General features: G+C 43.1%; 1 protein-coding gene across 1 annotated transcript; it reads left to right on the top strand.

The window, feature by feature from the left end:
• Positions 1-14,037: 14,037 nt before the first annotated feature.
• Positions 14,038-17,787, top strand: LOC136326653 (C-type lectin domain family 10 member A-like). The gene is made up of 10 exons (XM_066262930.1): positions 14,038-14,331; positions 15,066-15,160; positions 15,771-15,887; positions 16,195-16,290; positions 16,385-16,456; positions 16,555-16,626; positions 16,733-16,819; positions 16,909-17,060; positions 17,136-17,242; positions 17,377-17,787. The coding sequence occupies exons 1-10, from the start codon at positions 14,102-14,104 to the stop codon at positions 17,531-17,533; spliced, it is 1,185 nt and encodes a 394-aa protein (XP_066119027.1). The 5' UTR covers positions 14,038-14,101; the 3' UTR covers positions 17,534-17,787.
• Positions 17,788-18,726: the final 939 nt, after the last annotated feature.

Genomic DNA, 18,726 nt, shown 5'->3' with positions numbered 1-18,726 from the left:
CAGACTAAGGACCCAGAGAGAAGTGATTCCTTTTGTGTCGAAAGGCAGAAAGAAAGCCAATGTCCCAACTTGAAGGGGGTCAGGCAGGAAGAGCTCTCTCATACTCACGAGGGTCAGCCTTCTTCCTCTATTCAGGGTTCCAACTGGTTGGATGAGGCCCACCCACATTAGGGAGCGCAATCTGCTTTACCAATTCACATGTTCCTTCCTCTCATCTACAAACACCCAACAGACACACCCAGAACAATGTCTGACAACACATAAAATTAATCGTTACAGATTTCCTGTCAGGATGTTTCCTGCATGTGCTCAAATAAGCAATACTATGCAGATGGCTTTTTCTACTTCGCAGGGTCTTGTGGACACTGATCCAATCAATGCTATTTCCTGGGAAGTTTTACCTCATGTAACTTAGCAGGGGTGGAGACTTTCAAAATATGGATCTCCCATGTTATTTAAGTTTTCCCTGTGATAGCTTAAGTAGGTGGAATTTTTATAGGCTTTCCCACATAATATTTCAAGCAATTTTTGCTGTGCTAAGTAAAGACTTCCTAATTTTCTGCTGCAAAATTTTCTCAAACATCTTCTTCCAAATGTATATGATTGGCATGAAGTAAAAAAGGCATGAAAGTCATAATACATGCAATTTAAAATCCTGCAGCATTAGAAAAAGCCACACCTGCTGTTCAGAGAAAACATTCTCAGTGTTCCTGTTTCTTCCAGTATTGACATCTAAATTTTTAAATAATGCACATAAATATATCTTTATTTACCAGTTGTTGACAGTATTTGGTTAGTACCCTGAAGATGAGGTATAATCTTCCAATTGAATGAACAACAATTTCTATTTAAATAGTAATTCAGCATCTGTATCAGTTATTGCTGTGTCAATATTGTTAACTGCTGAGGCAAGTAGTATAATCTGATTACATTTCCTTTCTTGCAAAACCTTTGTTTTTTCTGAAGTTCATAATTATTCATTTAAAAATTTGTTGCGGCCTGACCAGGCAGTGGCGCAGTGGATAGAGCGTCGGACTGGGATGCGGAAGGACCCAGGTTCAAGACCCCGAGCTCACCAGCTTGAGTGCAGGCTCATCTGCTTTGAGCAAAAAAAAAAAAAAAAAAAAAAAAAAAGCTCACCAGCTTGGGCCCAAGGTCGCTGGCTCGAGCAAGGGGTTACTTGGTCTGCTGAAGGCCCGCGGTCAAGGCACATATGAGAGAGCAATCAATGAACAACTGAGGTGTCGCAACGAAAAACTGATGATTGATGCTTCTCATCTCTCTCCGTTCCTGTCTGTCTGTCCCTACCTATCCCTCTCTCTCTCTCTCTCTGTAAAAAATAAATAAATAAATAAAAATTTGCTGTGTACCCTTTGAACTTATTGCAAAGTCTTCCTTGACTGTAAAAAGCCTGGCAATATCATTGTCTACTTATGCAAACTGGCCATATAACTGGTATTTCAATTGTGCTTTTCTCCTAGAGCCACAGGGCAAATGGAAATTTTATGAAGCCTAAAGTATACGAAATTGCAGGGAGCTGTCCTTAAGAAAGAATTCAAAAGTTGCCATACACAATTAAGCATAAAGGTCAATATTAAGTTAAAGTAACTCACAAATTTGCAAAGCTGAAGCTATCATAAACATGACAAAATCCAGAACAATGACATAATATTTTAGATAATCTCTTCTAACACATCTCTAAACTCCATTGTCTCTACACTTCTTTGCTGCCCACTCATTGTTTATATATGACCAAAGTGTTGCAAGGTGGGTGTCTACAGGGAGAAGAAGAGATGGTTAACTGTTTTCTCTGGCTTGTGTCTTCCTTACTGATGTCAGGTCCATCATGTCACCCCAAATGAGTCTGCACAGTGAGTGACACAAGGACCCCTAAAAGCCATTCCTGTGCTGGTGGGCCAACCCTAAGGATACATAATGTGTCTGCAAACCACATATCAATGTCCCTCTCACTCAAGCCAACGTCTCAGTGGGATGAACAAAAGCCACTTGACACAGAGGAAAGTTTGCAGGAGGGGGAGAGGAGTGGAAAGTGACAGTAGTTATCTTAACTGATTATAGTCAAAATAACTTGTTTTCATAATTTACGGAAACACAATTACATAAGGACATTGCTAGGGCCCTTGGGGGCCTTGTAAGCGGCCCATGAGGGGCGCTCAAGTTCTAGCTCCCTTAGGTTTGCTGTCAACTCATTTCTGTGCCTCCCCCTACTTCTCCTGCCCTTCAGCCAGTCTTGTGTCCTCAGACGCCACCAGGGAAGTTGTCTCTAAGTCTGTGGCAGAACCGTTATCTTGGGACTTCCACTCATCCTGAGAAATTCCTGGACCTTTCTCTTTCTCTTGGGTTGGATTCTCTCTTGCCTGGATTTGTTCTTCTGTCTTTGTTCTTTTCAGCTTGTTTTGTTGAACCATTCCTTTCTACAGCTTTCTGGAAAAGTGTGGGTAGGTGGAGGGCTTTCTTTGATAGATTGATTAATCATTTGTGGGAATATAGAATTCCAGTTTGAAAATAATTTCCTTGCTATGCTTCGTAGTTCTCCATGTTTTCCAGCTTTCAATGTGCTATTGAGAGATCTGACCCTACTCTAGGTCTGGTCCTTTGTGGACCCTCCCACCTTTTTGGAAAATGACCTTAACCTGGGTGTGTGAAATTCACCACCGATGTGCCTTGTTAGGAGCCTCTCAGTTGTTAGCCAGGCTCTCCTCGGGCCTTTCTAACTGGGAGAATGGAACATGAGGTGAGGGAAGCGGCTGAGAACCGGGTAGTTGATGTTTTGTGCCATGGTGAGGATTCTGCTGCTACTTGCTGGAAATGTGCTCTGTCAGGCACTGCCTTCCTTCCTGCTTGGTGTCCCCAGGGTTGTCATGGAAAACCTCAGGAGACTTGTGTCTATCACACAACACTAATATCACACTTTTGTTCATATTTTCCTCCAAATCTTGGATTTTAGGCTTTTATACTCCAAACTTACTCTTTTCAACCACTGATTCATATTCTGAATTGAAAATATAATTTTTAAATTATTACATTAAGAGTAAATGCCAAGTATTGCTAAGTGAAGGAAGCCAATCTGAAAAGGCTACATTCTATATGATTCCAACTATATGACATTCTGGAAAAGGCAAAAACAATGGAGACAGTCAAAAGAAAGTGGTTGGCAGGGGTTCAGGGGGAAAGTGGGATAAATAGGTGGAACAAAAGGAATTTTTAGACAGTGAAACTATTCTGTATGATACTGTGGAAGTGGATACATGGCATTATACATCTATCAAAACCCATAGAATGTACAACACAAAGAGTGAACTCTAGTGTAAACTATGGACTTTAGTTAATGATGATGTCTCAATTAGCTTATCAATTATATTAAATGTACCACACTAACACAAGATGAAACAAAACAGTAAGGGAAGAATAAAATAAAAATGACAATAAACACAATTTTCTGGGTTTTTTTAGTTATGGGTAAGACTCACTGAAGAAGGAAGTAAACTTTAAGTACATCCTATGCGTGTAAACAATAAATCTGATAAAGTAAAATTGGCTCTGAAAGATGAACAAATGGTGGGAGCCAATAGCTTTCTATAACAATAATAGTAATAATAAATTAAAAGAAAAGTTGTTTATACCATACTTATAGAAATAATTTTTCCACAGTGATTTATTAATGAAGGACCTTAATAAATGGCAAAAGGGGTATTATGTTGCATTTTATTATTATAATACAATTAATTTAAGTTATATATAAATGATAAAAAGAGAACCAAAATGTCATCACTATTTGTAAATAAACACTTTTCCATATTACCATGATCCAAAGCGAAATTATCTAGAAAATAATTAAATGTATCAAAATCTATTTTATACAGCTAAAGCTGGACTCTATAAAAATGTACAGCCTCATACTTTTATAACTAAAAGGTCAAGACTGAAAGTAAATAGCCAAATATTCAACTTAAAAACTAGAAAATTCAATAACTCGAAATATAGTAGAAAGAAGGAATTAATAAAGTTAATATTAGAAGATTCCAAAAATAGTAGAAAGAATAAAGTTAAAAACTATTTTAAATATTAAAGCTTTATTTTTTGATAACTGCAGATACACATGCAGTTGTATGAAACAATATGGAGCGATCCCATGTAACTTTCACTCTCTCCCAATGCTTACATCTTGAAATATTAACATTGATCCAGACAAGATATAGAACATTTCTATCACTAGAAGGATCACCTCTGTTGCCCTCTCTTATAGCCACACCCACCTCCATCCCCCATCCCATTCCTAACCTGTGATATCCAATTGGCTCTCGATTTCTATACCTTTGTTATTTTAACAATGTTTTCAATGGAACCATGCAGCATGTAACCCTTTCGGAATGGCTTTTAAAAAAAAAAAAACAAAAAAAAAACACCTCACTTTAATTCCCTGGAGATTTATTCAAACTGTTGTTTGCGTCAATAGTTCATTCTTTTTATCATTGAATAGTATTCCGTGGATAGACTTACCAGTTTGTTTAAGCTATGAACAAACACATTGAAGGACATCTGATTGTTTTCATTTTTTGACTATTACAAATAAAGCTGATATGAACATTCATGCACAAATGTTGGCATGAACATAAATTTTCATTTCCCTGGGGAAAAGGCCAAGATTAAAATCACTGGGTTCTATAGTGATTGCATGTTTAGTTTCAGAAGAAACTGCCAAACTGTTTTCCAGAGCAGATGTACCATTTTATATTCCCACCAGCAGGTTATGAATGACCTAGATTGCTTGCATCCTCACCTGCATTTGGTTGCTGTCACTATTTTAAATTTTTAAGTAACTGTATTCTGGAGTGCACAGTGAAATAGTACTATGGTTTGAATTTGTATGTCCCTGATGGCTAACGATACCGTGCATCTTTTCATGTGCTTATTTTCCACGTATATATCCTCTTTGGAGAAATGTTTCTACTTTTTTTTTTTTTTGCCAATTTTCTAATTGGATTATTTGTGGGGTTTTTGGTTTTTGTGGGGTTTTTTTTACTGTTGAGTTTTGAGAATTCTTTATATATTCTAGATCAGGGGTCCCCAAACTTTTTACACAGGGGGCCAGTTCACTGTCTCTCAGACTGTTGGAGGGCCGGACTATAAAAAAAAACTATGAACAAATCTCTGTGCACACTGCACATATCTTATTTTAAAGTAAAAAAACAAAACGGGAACAAATACAATATTTAAAATAAAGAACAAGTAAATTTAAATCAACAAACTGACCAGTATTTCAATGGGAACTATGGGCCTGCTTTTGGCTAATGAGATGGTCAGTGTCCGGATCCATATTTGTCACTGCTAGCCGTAACAAGTGATATGACGTGCTTCTGGAGCCGTGATGCGAGCACCGCACTTTGGGATGCTGCCACATACAGTACTCACTGACCACCAATGAAAGAAGTGCCCCTTCCGGAAGTGCGGCGGGGGCTGGATAAATGGCCTCAGGGGGCCGCATGTGGCCCGCGGGCCGTAGTTTGGGGACCCCTGCTCTAGATGCTAGTCTTTTATTGGATATGAGATTTGCAGGTATTTTCTCCAAATGTGTAGCTTGTCTTTCTATCCTCTTTATGAAGATCCATTTCCAAAAAGACTACTGTGATAAATATAATCTTTAAAATTTTTTTATTCATTTTAGAGAAGAGAGAGAGAGAAGGGGGAAGAGCAGGAAGCATCAACTCCCACATGTGCCTTGACCAGGCAAGCCCAGGGTTTCCAACTGCCAACCTCAGCATTTCAGGTTGACACTTTATCCACTGTGCCACCACAGGTCAGGTGATACATACAATCTTGGCAATCTCAGTTAAGGAACAGAAAAATGACGTGTTGTGATTGTAAAAGTAAATTTTTTTTTTCAGTTCGTTTTCTGAAGTTTCACTGTAGGTGTATAGGAAAGCAGTAGAATTTTGTATATTGATTTTGAATCTGTGACTTTCCCATATATTTTTTTGTTTCTAATAGTTTTTTCATGGAGTTTTTGGAATTTTTTATATATAGGATCATGTCATCTGCAAAAAGTAATACCTCTACTTTTTTCCCAATATGGATGCCTTTTGTTTCTTTCTCTTGCTTGATTGCTTTGGGTAAAACTTCCAGAACTATGTTGAATAAGAGTGGAGAGAATGGGCAGCCTTGTCTCATTCCTGATTTTAGAGGAAAAGCTTTCAGTTTTTCACCATTTCGTACTATATTGGCTGATGGTTTTTCATATATGGCCTTTACTATGTTGAGGTACTTTACTTCTTTACCCATTTTATTGAGTGTTTTAATCATAAATGGATGTTGTATGATACAGCCATTATGGAAGACAGTAGGGTGGTTCCTCAAAAAGTTAAAAATAGAGCTACCATATGATCCAGCAATCCCTCTACTAGGTATCTAACTTGAAAAAAAACTTGAAAACACTAGTAAACAAAGACTATGTTTATTGCAGCATTATTCACAGTGGCCAAGACATGGAAACAACCAAAGGGGCCCTCAATAGAGGATTGAATAAAGAAGATGTAGTACATATATACAATGAAATACTATTCAACCATAAGAACTGATGAGATATCGCCATTTACAACAACATGGATGGACCCTGAGAACATTATGCTAAGTGAAATAAATAAATCAAAAAAAGCTAATAACTATATGATTTCACACGTAGGTGGGATATAAAACTGAGACTCATGGACATAGACAAAACTGAAATAGTTACCAGAGGAAAGGGGTGAGGAGAAGGGATGTAAAGAAGGACAAAATACATGGTGATGGAAAATGATTTGACTTTGGGTGATGGACATATAACACAATCAACAGTTTAAATGCTGAAGAGATGATTACCTGAAACTTATATGTTCTTATTGACCAATGTCATCCCATTAAATTTGTAAATAAGAAAAAAAAGAAAAGTGACATGACTACATGAAATAGAAGGTTAATGACACTTGCCCTGTTTTCATAGAAATTTGGCTGGATTCCTGAAACTGAGAATGGTTGTTGATAAATGCCCATACATTAAAACAGAGGAATATATTTAGGCAGGATTTACTAAGAGGTGGCAAAACAAGCAACCACCACTATTCCCAGCCTCTTTAAGAGAATAGGGAGTTAAGGAGATTGTTTCAAAGGAAGTATTAGATATAAACCTGAGCTGGAGCTGTCCTGTTCCTCAGTTAATCAGGCTGTACTTGGTAGTCTGTCAGGGCAAGGATGTCAGAGAACCTGTAAGCCTAGTGGACTCCATGGATGTCAGGTTTGAATCATATAGGAAGGCCCCTGCTCAACAGCACTGTATGGCAGAGTGAGGTTAAAGATACTGTGTGTGCACAGCTGCAGTCTTGGGCAGGATCCCATGGTGATCATCACAGAGAGTTCATAGTCCTCATGAGGGATTTCTATGGTGAAAGGATCCCATAGGGAATGTTATAGGCTACCGATAAACCCCATGAGAGGCCAGAGTTGGATGCCTGCTGTGAAAAGCATCTTGTAACACCGCAATAGCACCAGATCATGGGCCTCTTTTCCTTGCATTCTCCTCTCCCTCGCCTCAACCCTGAGGATCAAGAAAGGGAAGAGGAAAGAGAAAGAAGGAAGAACAGAAAAGTTCATGACTCTTGTCCTAGGTTCTCCAGAATCAGACTCTGGGATGACAATTTTTGTAAAAGTGATTCATTAAAAGTGTTTTTAGAAAAATGCAGAGGAGAATAGGGAGGGGACCGGAAGGAACGCAAGCAAGGGTGCAATGAAATTTGACCGTGAGATGAGGATTCTTGTGAAAGTGACTCGTTAGGAAGTGTTTTTAGGCAATATAAAGCAAAGTCCTGTGGTGGTCGTGGCATAGCAAGCTCAATCCCACAGTGGAGCAAACTGAGACAATAAGGTCACATGTTGAGGTCTAATCTCAAAGTTGTTCCAATCAAGAACAAAGCATCTGGAGTATTTATACTCTTGCACCCAACAGTTACTGGTTCAGGGCTTCCTGTGGTTGACAAGAACATAAGTTCCCAGATACTTCCTGCTCTCTGTGCCCTGCTGAAGAATGTTCTGGCAGCTTGAGGCGAAGTCATGTGACAAAGAGACACAGGTGCTGGATATTGAGAATAGTATAACTGGAAACTAGTGTGCATGAGAAGGGGAAAATGATCTAAAAGAATATGAGCAAAGCCCTGACAGTGTCTGCTAATCTCAGCCCACTGCAAATCCTGAGTCAGTGCTGCACAAAGCTTTAATTGGATATAAGATTGAAGTTTTACATCAGTCTGGACTAGACTTTTGAGACCTGAAATTAAAATTGATTTTATAACTTTATATAGAAAAAAATCCAAGGAAGTCTATTTTATAATAATGGAATGAAATACTAGTATATGATGCCCTTTATCAGGTTGAAGAAGTTCCCTTTTATGTCAAGTTTGCTAGGAGGTTTAGTCATGTTAAATCATGAATGAGCATTAAATTTGTTTCATGCCTATTATGAATAAATTGATACAGTTGTATAGATTTTCTTCTTAGATTGCTAATGTGATAGATTACATTGATTGATTTCTGAATATTGAGCCAACCTTGCAATCCTGGAACAAATGTCACTTGACAACAGGGTATTATTCTTTTTATATATTGCTGGATTCAGATTGCTAATTTTTTGCTGAAGATTATTATAGTTGGCCCTGGCCGGTTGGCTCAGCGGTAGAGCGTCGGCCTAGCGTGCGGAGGACCCGGGTTCGATTCCCGGCCAGGGCACACAGGAGAAGCGCCCATTTGCTTCTCCACCCCTCCGCCGCGCTTTCCCTCTCTGTCTCTCTCTTCCCCTCCCGCAGCCAAGGCTCCATTGGAGCAAACATGGCCCGGGCGCTGGGGATGGCTCTGTGGCCTCTGCCCCAGGCGCTAGAGTGGCTCTGGTCGCAACATGGCAACGCCCAGGATGGGCAGAGTATTGCCCCCTGGTGGGCAGAGCGTCGCCCCTGGTGGGCGTGCCGGGTGGATCCCGGTCGGGCGCATGCGGGAGTCTGTCTGACTGTCTCTCCCTGCTTCCAGCTTCAGAAAAAATGAAAAAAAAAAAAAAAAGATTATTATAGTTATGATTATGAGAGACATAGGTCTGTGTTTTTATTTTCTTGTGTTATGTTTGTCTATTTTGGTAGAAGGGAAGATGCTAGCCTAATAAAATGAGTAGAAAGGAAGTGTTTTTTCTTCTATGTTTTTGGAAGAGATTATGTAGAATTAGTGTTATTTTTTCTTTAAATGGTAAAATCTAGGTAAACCATCTAGGCCTCAAGAATGATCAATTGAATGATCGATTGGTTTTACCTTTGGAAAAATTTAAACTATGAATTCAATTTCTGTAACAGTTATAGAACTATTTAGTTTATTCATATTATCATAGGTAAGTTTTGGTAGTTTATAGTTTTAGGAGAATTATTTCATTTCATTTAAGTTGTTAAAATTTTGTATTTAGAGTTATGTTCCTTTATTATCCTTTTAATCTCTTCAGTGCTGTAGTGATATCCTCTCTTTATCTCTGATATTAGTAATTTGTGTTTTTTCAGTTTTTTCGTCAGTCTTACTAGTTTTTTCCATTGTATTGATCATTTCATAGAACCAATTTTGGGTTCACCAACATTCTTTATTGTTTTTCTGTTTCAGATTTCTTTTTTATTATTATTATTATTCAGTGAGAGGAGGTGAGGCAGAGACAGACTCCCACCCTACATGGGATCCACCTGGCAAGCCCACTAGGGGGCAATGCTCTGCCCATCTGGGGTGTTGCTCCATTGCTCAGCAACTGAGCTCTTCTTAGTGCCTGAGGCAGAGGCCATGGACCATCCTCAGTGCCTTGGGCCAACTCTCCAATTGAGCCATGGCTACAAGAAGGGAAGAGAGAGACAGTGAGAAGTGAGAGGGAAAGGGTTGGAGAGGCAGATGCGCACTTCTCCTGTGTGTCCTGCCTGGGAATTGAACCTGGGACATCTATATCATGGTCTGATGCTCTACCACTGAGCCGACTGGCGAGGGTCTGTTTTGGATTTCATTGATTTCTACTTTTGTGTTATTTTCTTTATTCTGCTTGCTTTGGTTTTGTTTTGTCCATTTTCTAACTTTATAGGGTAGGAACTTAGGTTTTGACATAAGACCTTTCTTCTTTTTAATATGTCTAATGTTATAAATTTCTTTCTAAGAATTTCTTTTGCTGCATATCACAAATTTGACATGCTGTGTTTTAATTGTAGTTCAATTCAAAATTAATTGCTAGTTTCTCTTGAGACTTTCTCTTTGAACCATGGATTATTTAGAAACGTGTTGCTTAATTTTTAGATTATGGAGATTTTAAAATTACCTTCCTGCTATTGATTTCTAGTTTAATTGCATTATGATCTGAGGATAGGTTGTAAAATTTCAGTTGGTTCACATTTGGTAAAGGTTATTGTATGATCCAGGATATGGTATTTTGGTGTAAGTTCCATGTAGTACTTAGAATTAATATGTGTTCTGCTATTTCAAGGTGATATGGTCTATAAATACCAATTAGCGAAATTATATGCAAACATAATTCAATTGTGATCTGAATGCCAATGAATTTTTTTGGAACAGGATAAAATAACTTTATTGTTAAATAAGACAATAAAAGATGTAAGTGAAATCGGCCCTGGCCAGTTGGCTCAGTGGTAAAGTATTGGCCTGACATGTGGAAGTCCAGGTTTGATTACTAGACAGGGAACACAAGAGAAGTACCCATCTGCTTCTCCACCCTTCCCCATCTCCTTTCTCTCTATCTCTCTCTTCCCCTCCCACAGCCAAGGCTCCACTGGAGCAAAGTTGGCCCAGACGCTGAGAATGGCTCCATGGCCTCCACCTCAGGCGCTAGAATAGCTCTGGTTGCAACTGAGCAATGGCCCAGATGGGTAGAGCATCGCCCCCTGGTGGGCATGCTGGGTGGATCCCAGTTGGGCACATGGTGGAGTCTGGCTCTCTGCTCTCTGCCTCCCCGCTTCTCACTCCAGAAAAATACAAAAAAATAATAATAAATAAAAGATATAAGTGAAATCATATGGGCCCTTGCTTGTTGGCTCAGCAGTAGAGCACTGGCCCAGCATGTGAAAGTCTCAGGTTCAATTTCCCATCTGGACACACTGGAGAAGTGACCATATGCTTCTCCACCCCCACCCCTTTCTCCTCCAGCAGCCATGGTTTGAATGAGCAAGTTGGCTTCAGGCACTGAGAATGGCTCTATGGCTTCACCTCTGGTGCTAAAATAGCTCAGTTGCTGAGCAACAGCAACAGCACAGCAGCCCCCAGTGGGCAGAACATCAGTCCTAGCCTGGGTTTGCCAAGTGGATCCCAGTTGGGGCACATGTGGGAGTCTGTCTCTCTGCCTCCCTGCCTCTCACTTGATTAAAAAAGAAAGAAAAAAAGAAAGGAAGGAAGGAAGGAAGGAAGGAAGGAAGGAAGGAAGGAAGGAAGGAAGGAAGGAAGGAAGGAATCATATGGTACTTGTTGTTCTCTCACTAGCTTACCTCACTTAGCATAATACTCTCTAGGTCCATCCATGCTGTCCCAAAAGGTAAGATTTCCATCTTTTGTACAAAATGCCTCTTTAGATATTAGCAATGCAAAAATTCAGAATAAGCTGTACTTCCTAGGGAGTTAGCAGTTTATGGGAAATGCTCAAAGTTTAATTTTATTTTGGAGATTAGTAGGCTAACTATTATTTTATGAAAACCACATGCAAATCATTGGCAAAATCCTATCAATTCTACCTTCACAATATATCCAGAATGAGAACACTTCGAAACACCTCCAAGCACATACCACCATCATCTATCACCTGGATATTACATAGCTCCTTACCTGCACTCTCAGTTTACATCCTCATCCTTTCCTATAAAATTCTCAACACAACATTCACGTGTTACAGTTCACATAAGTCAGGTCATTCCCTCCTCTGCTCTGACCCGTCCAAAGTCTGTCCCTTTAACTTGGAGTAAAACCAGATCCTTAGAAGAGCCTACAAGGCTCTAAAGAATTAGTGATCCATGTTTTTTTCTCTGTGACCTATTTCCTCTTCTATCTCAGTTCTCTATAAAACCAGTATCTTGATAAAAGAATGGTCCTGTAAACACCAGGGTCTCAACCCCAGGGCCTTTGCACTTACTATGCTTCTATCTGGAAGCTCCTCATGACTTGTTTACCTCATTGAAATGTTTACTCAGATTCCACCTTCCAAGTAAGGCCTTTCTTGATACCTTATTCTTGATGGCCTATTAAAAACTGACCCCATCTCACTTCACTGCTATATTTCTTCATGGCACTTTTCACCCTGTGATATTAAACCTTTTTTACCCATTTCTTGTATCTGTCAGCTACTGAAATGGAAGTTTCATGAGACCAGGATCTTGTTTGTCTGCTCATATCTGAAGTACATCTCTACAGAAAGAGAGCGTCTGGCATTTTATAAACACTCAGTAAGTACTTGTTGAGTGGATGCTTGAAGAATGTGTGAGTGAACAGAGGAACATACCATGTTCTCTGCAGGAATGAGTCAACAATGGAAAAAGTTAATTCTTTACAAATAATATTGGAATACAATGCAGTATTGTAATAGACACTAATATGAGGTACCCTAATGCCCTCCCTTCCGGGAAGGACTTGCTACCAAGTGCGGAGAGTGTGGCCCTAGCAGACAGCCTTCTCCTGAGAAGTCACACCCCTCCTGGGGTGACCCATCTGGTGACCGAGCAAGGTGGGTGTTAAAGTCCCAGGTTCAGCACAGTGTTGGACACTCTGGCAGTCACTGTGGTTTGAATTCCCAGAACACCCTGCTGGATTGGCTGGAGTTTGTGGGGTCTTCACAGTAGTTTAAAGTCTCCCTCTGCCCACTCCTCCCTTTCCCCCTTCCTTTCACAGGTATTGATCCCTAATAGACAGCTTGCACCTCAACTTCAGATAAATATTTATACTAATTAGAATACCAATAAGCAAATACAAGCAGGACAAGAAAACCAGCTAGAAACAACATAAAAGTATATCAATAGTGAAATCTTAGTAAGCGAATTATGGTGCATATTATAAAATGAATGAAGACAAGAGATGAATAAAGGATATTTTATAATCTGATGTCAAGAAACGGTCCTGGTACATTGTTAATTAAATTTTTAAAAGCAGATAGCAAAACACAGTCCCATTTTACATAGAAAATATCTAAAATTTATTTGCTTCCTTTCTATTTTTAAGACACTAAATTTCCTTAGTGTTGAAAAGATAGCACATAAGACGTTTACGGTTTCCAGGATCAAATTGAATCCTGTTCGGCCCTGGCTGGTTGGTTCAGCGGTAGAGCGTAGGCTCAGTTTGTGGAGGTCCTGGGTTCAATTCCTAGACAGGGCACACAGGAGAAAAACCCATCTGCTTCTCCACCCTTCTCCCTCTCCTTTCTCTCTATCTCTCTTTCCCTCCCACAGCCAAGGCTCCATTGGAGCAAAGATGGCCCAGGCGCTGAGGATGGCTCCATGGCCTCCACCTCAGGCACTAGAATGACTCTGGTTGCACGGAACAATGCCCCAAATAGGCAAAGCATCGCCCCCTGGTGGGCATGCCAGGTGGATCACCGTTGGGTGCATGCTGGAGTCTGTCTCTCTGACTCCCCCATCCCTGCTTCTCACTTGGAAAAATACGATACTGGGTGTGTGACCTTGGGCAGGTCTCATGCAATATCTCTATCCTTGGTTGGGCATCCAAAATGTCTGCCATGGTTCTTGTGGGAACTGAATGGTTAATGTACAGCAAGGGCCTGGAAACGCCCAAATCCCATGATTACCAAGAACAGAGAAAAGCCTCCTCAGGATTTCATTGTGCAAAAAGATACATCATTAATTTTGGGAAATTCAGATGCAGGAAATGAAGGGGTGTGGGGCAGAGAAATATGACAAGCTGCCTCTGTGAACCCTTCTTGAAAAGAAACCCTCTCACAAATGTTAATAATGAGGAAGTCAAGAGAGCTCACAAGAAGCTGAAAGGACGAGGCACACCCTGGAGGAGGAGAGCAAAGCGGGCCCCATATATAACTCCTTCACACATGCAGTCTCTGCCTGTGTTCCAGTTGTTATCTCCTGCCCAGAGTTCAGGAAACAGGAGATCCCAGATTATAGACTCCTGGGCTTTCAGACAAAGAGACCAGCAGGACTGCATCATTTCTGTGACTCCTCCCTCGGCCACCTCTACCTCACTCTCCAGGATTTCCTTGTGTCCATCTCTGCGCATTGCTGCACAGCAAGCCACGAATCACAGCCTCCAGACTTTGCACAGGTAACTGACTGGAGATGCAGGTGAGACCAAGGGGACAGGGAGGAAGATGGAGAAGGCAGGGAGAGGGAGCTGTGGGTCACAGGTGGGACTGAATAGGAAGAGATGTAAAACGGCAGCTCGGAGACTTACTGCCTGAGTAGAGATTGTAGACTCGATTCACTTAAAGGGATTCGGGTTGAAGTATGGAAGCCAAACTTCGGTCACAAACTGAGACTCACACTCAACCCCATCTGTAGCCCAACTGCAGCCCTACCTTCAGCCCGAGACCAGCTATACTCAATACTAACCACAGCTCCTCTAACTCCCAACTCCAGAGTCAACATGAATCTTATCATCAGCTCCAACAATAACTCTTCTCTTTTCAACTTCAGGGCCAAACTTAGGCAACCATGACATCAACATGAGTATTGACCTAGACATTGGAAGAGACTCAACTTTAATTGCCATGCCAGCATTATACCCAGTCCCAGTATTATATTTAACTCTAACATTACCTGTACCTATTTCCCACATACAACCCTGCCTCAGTCCAGAGACCAATGCTGACTGCACTTCCAACCTCTGCTGCAAAGCCAAGACCATTCCTGTTCCTAGCCCTGACACCTGGCTTATTCTCAACCTGTACTTCTTCTCTTACCTCAACTCTAGGCTTGACCACAGTTCCAACCTAGACCCAGCCTCCTCTGTCCCCAACTCCAGTGCTGACCTGGTCACAGGCCCTGCCTCCATTTCAGCTCTGACAGCCTCAGAGTTGGCCCTGGCATATCCATGAAGTGTGAAGACCTCCAGTCCTTGGAGGGTGAGAAGAAAAGCCAGATGTTCAAAAATGGTAAGAGGAAAGGAGAAAGGGTGTCTCTTAAAATACTCTCTTAATATGTTTAGAAAGATTACTGCTGTCATGGCATGACTGCACCTCTACCATGGGTATTGCTGGGTCCCCACTCTGAAGGAGTCGGGCCCAGGGCCCTGTGAGCTCCCCTGGGAAGAGGATTCAAGGACCTTAGACCGACAGGATAAGGGAGGACAACAGCGGGCCTGGCTGCCTACACTCAGGGGAGGGCGTGAGCAATGGCACTGGGGGAATGAATAGTTGTGTTTGGAAAGGAAATGTTCCCTAACCTGACGATACAGGTCAGCATGAGCCGGCTGAGGGCCTGGCTGCCCCACCTCACTCTGTGCTCTCCTGCCGCCTCCCCCAGCCCTGATAATGAGACCTTACATATTGTCTGTCATCACATGTCGCCAGGCAGTTAGGGGCCTATGTGACTGAGATCTTGTGCTGGTCCATGAAGGGTCAGAGGACTGGACATCCCTGTACCACTGACCTCCCCAGCTTTACCTGCACCAGCCTCCATGCCTGGCAGGTCCCTGTGCCGTCTCTTCCTCCCCTGTCCCTCTTGTCCTGAACCTCCTTGTCCTGATGTCCTCCCTTCTTGCAGGACCGCCTTCTCCCCAGGCCTTCCTGCAGCATCTCTGCTCTGGACCCTGCCCCCTCCTGCTCTCCCTGGGCCTCAGCTTCTTCCTGCTGGTCGGCATCTGTGTGATTGGATCCAAAAGTGAGGGTCACATGGTGGGCCGGCATGGGGGCGAGAGAGGGTACAGGGATGTGGCATGATGATGACCATGATGAATAGAGATGGCTGCTGGCTCTGCTGCTTATTCATGGGTAATGTAGTCAAATTACCAAACCTCTCTAAGCCTTAGTTTCCTCATCTGCAAGCTTGGATAACAACAGTGCCTCTCCCTTTGGCTTGGGTGTCTGTGAGGACCCAATGAGACAAGGCATGTCAAGTGGCCTGCTCAGGGCCAGCACAGAGAGGACCTGATAAATCTGAGCACTCTTTGTCCCATCTGCCTGATCAGCTTCCAAGAATCAGAGGGACCTGGAGACTCTGACAGCGAATTACAGCCACTTCACTTCAGACTCTGCGGCTGAGGTGCAGGCACTGCACTCCCAGGGTGAGCCTGGCTGGAAGGGCTCTGGACTGCGATGGGCCATGGTGGGGAGGGTGTGGGAGCGGAATCCTGGACCCTGAGTCCCCTTGTCCTGCAGATGGCACTCTGCGAGAGACAATAACATCCCTGAACACTGAGGTGGAAAAACATAAGCAGGAACTGCAGGCAGGTGAGAGACCCCCCAGGAGTGTGTGTGCAAGGGTGGGGCTGGGCTCTCAGAACCAGGGTGGTGGGAGCAGCCTGGATGCTGAATGTCCTCCCCTTCAGCCCGTAGCTTGAATGACAACCTGTTTACTCTGGAGAGCAAGGTGGAAAAAGTGCAGCAGAAACTCGAAGCAGGTCTGGACCCTCTCTCCTGTGCCTGGGTCTGATGTGATCGGAGGGTAATGAGGGTCCTTGGCTGGACCTCTTTATTGTCCTCGCTGCTTTTCTTTGTGTGTCCCAGGTTATTCTCAAATGCTTCAGCGAGTCCAGAAGCTGACCAAGGACCTGAACTCCCTGTATTGCCAGATGGCTATACTCAAGAGCAATGGTGAGTGACATGCAGGGCAGTGCCTGGCCCCATATCCAGCCCACGTCCCACTGGGCAGCACCTCAGACCTTCCTCTGCCACACGCCCAGGCTCTCAAAATACCTGCTGCCCTGCGACCTGGCTGGAGTATGAAGGCAGCTGCTACTGGTTCTCTCGTGCCAAGAAGACCTGGCCCGAGGCTGAGAAGTACTGTCAGCTGGAGCATGCGCACCTGGTGGTGGTCGACTCCATGGAGGAGCAGGTGAGGGCTGGGAGGGCTTGTTTGGGAGACGGTTTGGTCTATGGAGAGGTCTTTATTCTTTTTCTCTCCCCTCAGGTATTTGTTGAGGAACACATATCTTCTCAGAACACCTGGCTTGGCCTCACTGATCAAAATGGTACCTGGACATGGGTGGACGGGACAGACTACAACAGCAGCTTTCAGTGAGTGTTTGCTGTGCACTCTGTCCATTCAGCCCGAGTCCCGCCTTCCCTGTGGGGTGGGTCTGAGGCAAGCGGGCTCTGTGGCTTGACTGAGGGTCTGGCTTCCTGGACCCACATCTATCTGGTCTTTGTAGACACTGGAGACCAGAGCAGCCAGACAATTGGAGCGGACATGGGCTCGGGGGAGGCGAAGACTGTGCCCACTTCGGGTATGATGGACGCTGGAATGATAACGTCTGCACAAGGTCCTTCCTCTGGGTCTGTGAGACAGAGCCAAACAGGACCAGCTAGGAGCCTCCTATCCTCTCATTTATTTCCTGAACGCCTTCACCTGCTGTGGGAACCTGGATTAGGGAGTCACCTTTCTGAGTACCTCCTGTATTTTCTCATGGATTTTCACCTAGGATTTTAAGGGAAAGGGGCAAGGATGGTGTCTGAGTAACGTAGAATGGTGTTTGATGCGGTGCGTAGATTGAAAGCTGTATCACTTACTGCAATTTGCAGATTATTCCTGTCAACTATTCTTTAAAATAAAAGGAAAGTTTTAGGTACTAAACGTTTTGCGTTGTCTGGTTATTGGGGATTAGAAATGTGCTTAGTCTTGGCCCTGGCCGGTTGGCTCAGTGGTAGAGCGTCGGCCTGGCATGCGGGGGACCCGGGCTCGATTCCCGGCCAGGGCACATAGGAGAAGCGCCCATTTGCTTCTCCACCACCCCCCTCCTTCCTCTCTGTCTCTCTCTTCCCCTCCCGCAGCCAAGGCTCCATTGGAGCAAAGATGGCCCGGGCGCTGGGGATGGCTCCTTGGCCTCTGCCCCAGGCGCTAGAGTGGCTCTGGTCGCAGCAGAGCGACCCCCCGGAGGGGCAGAGCATCGCCCCCTGGTGGGCAGAGCATCGCCCCTGGTGGGCATGCCGGGTGGATCCTGGTCAGGTGCATGAGGGAGTCTGTCTGACTGTCTCTCCCCATTTCCAGCTTCAGAAAAATACAAAAAAAAAAAAAAAAAAAAGAAATGTGCTTAGTCTTGTTGGGCAGCAGGGAGTTGTGAGAACTCTATGGGCTTTAGGAAAGATGGCGGGAATCATTATTTACAGGTGTATGATTGAGGGCAAGTTACTCTGCTTTCTACTTCTCAGCTGAAAAATAGTGTTGTTCCAAGGACCACCCTCCTTCCAGCACCGCCCCCTCCCAGAACAGAATCACCCCTGTGTGTTGAGTGCTTCTGAAGCTTCAGATGAAACTCCTTGGTGTTTGTTGTGTGCATTATAGTGAAGACAATCAGCATCCATAGGCAACATATACAATACAATATTAATTTATTTTTATTTATTTATTTTTATTTTTTTTTTCCTTTTGCATTTTTCTAAAGCTGGAAACAGGGAGAGACAGTCAGACAGACTCCGCATGCGCCCGACCAGGATCCACCCGGCCCGCCCACCAGGGGCGACGCTCTGCCCACCAGGGGGCGATGCTCTGCCCATCCTGGGCG

This window comes from Saccopteryx bilineata, chromosome 2 (genome assembly GCF_036850765.1).
Source record: "Saccopteryx bilineata isolate mSacBil1 chromosome 2, mSacBil1_pri_phased_curated, whole genome shotgun sequence".
NCBI classification, from domain to species: domain Eukaryota; kingdom Metazoa; phylum Chordata; class Mammalia; order Chiroptera; family Emballonuridae; genus Saccopteryx; species Saccopteryx bilineata.
Note: the sequence above shows the minus strand (reverse complement) of the source record. Positions and strands in the feature narration are given on the sequence as shown.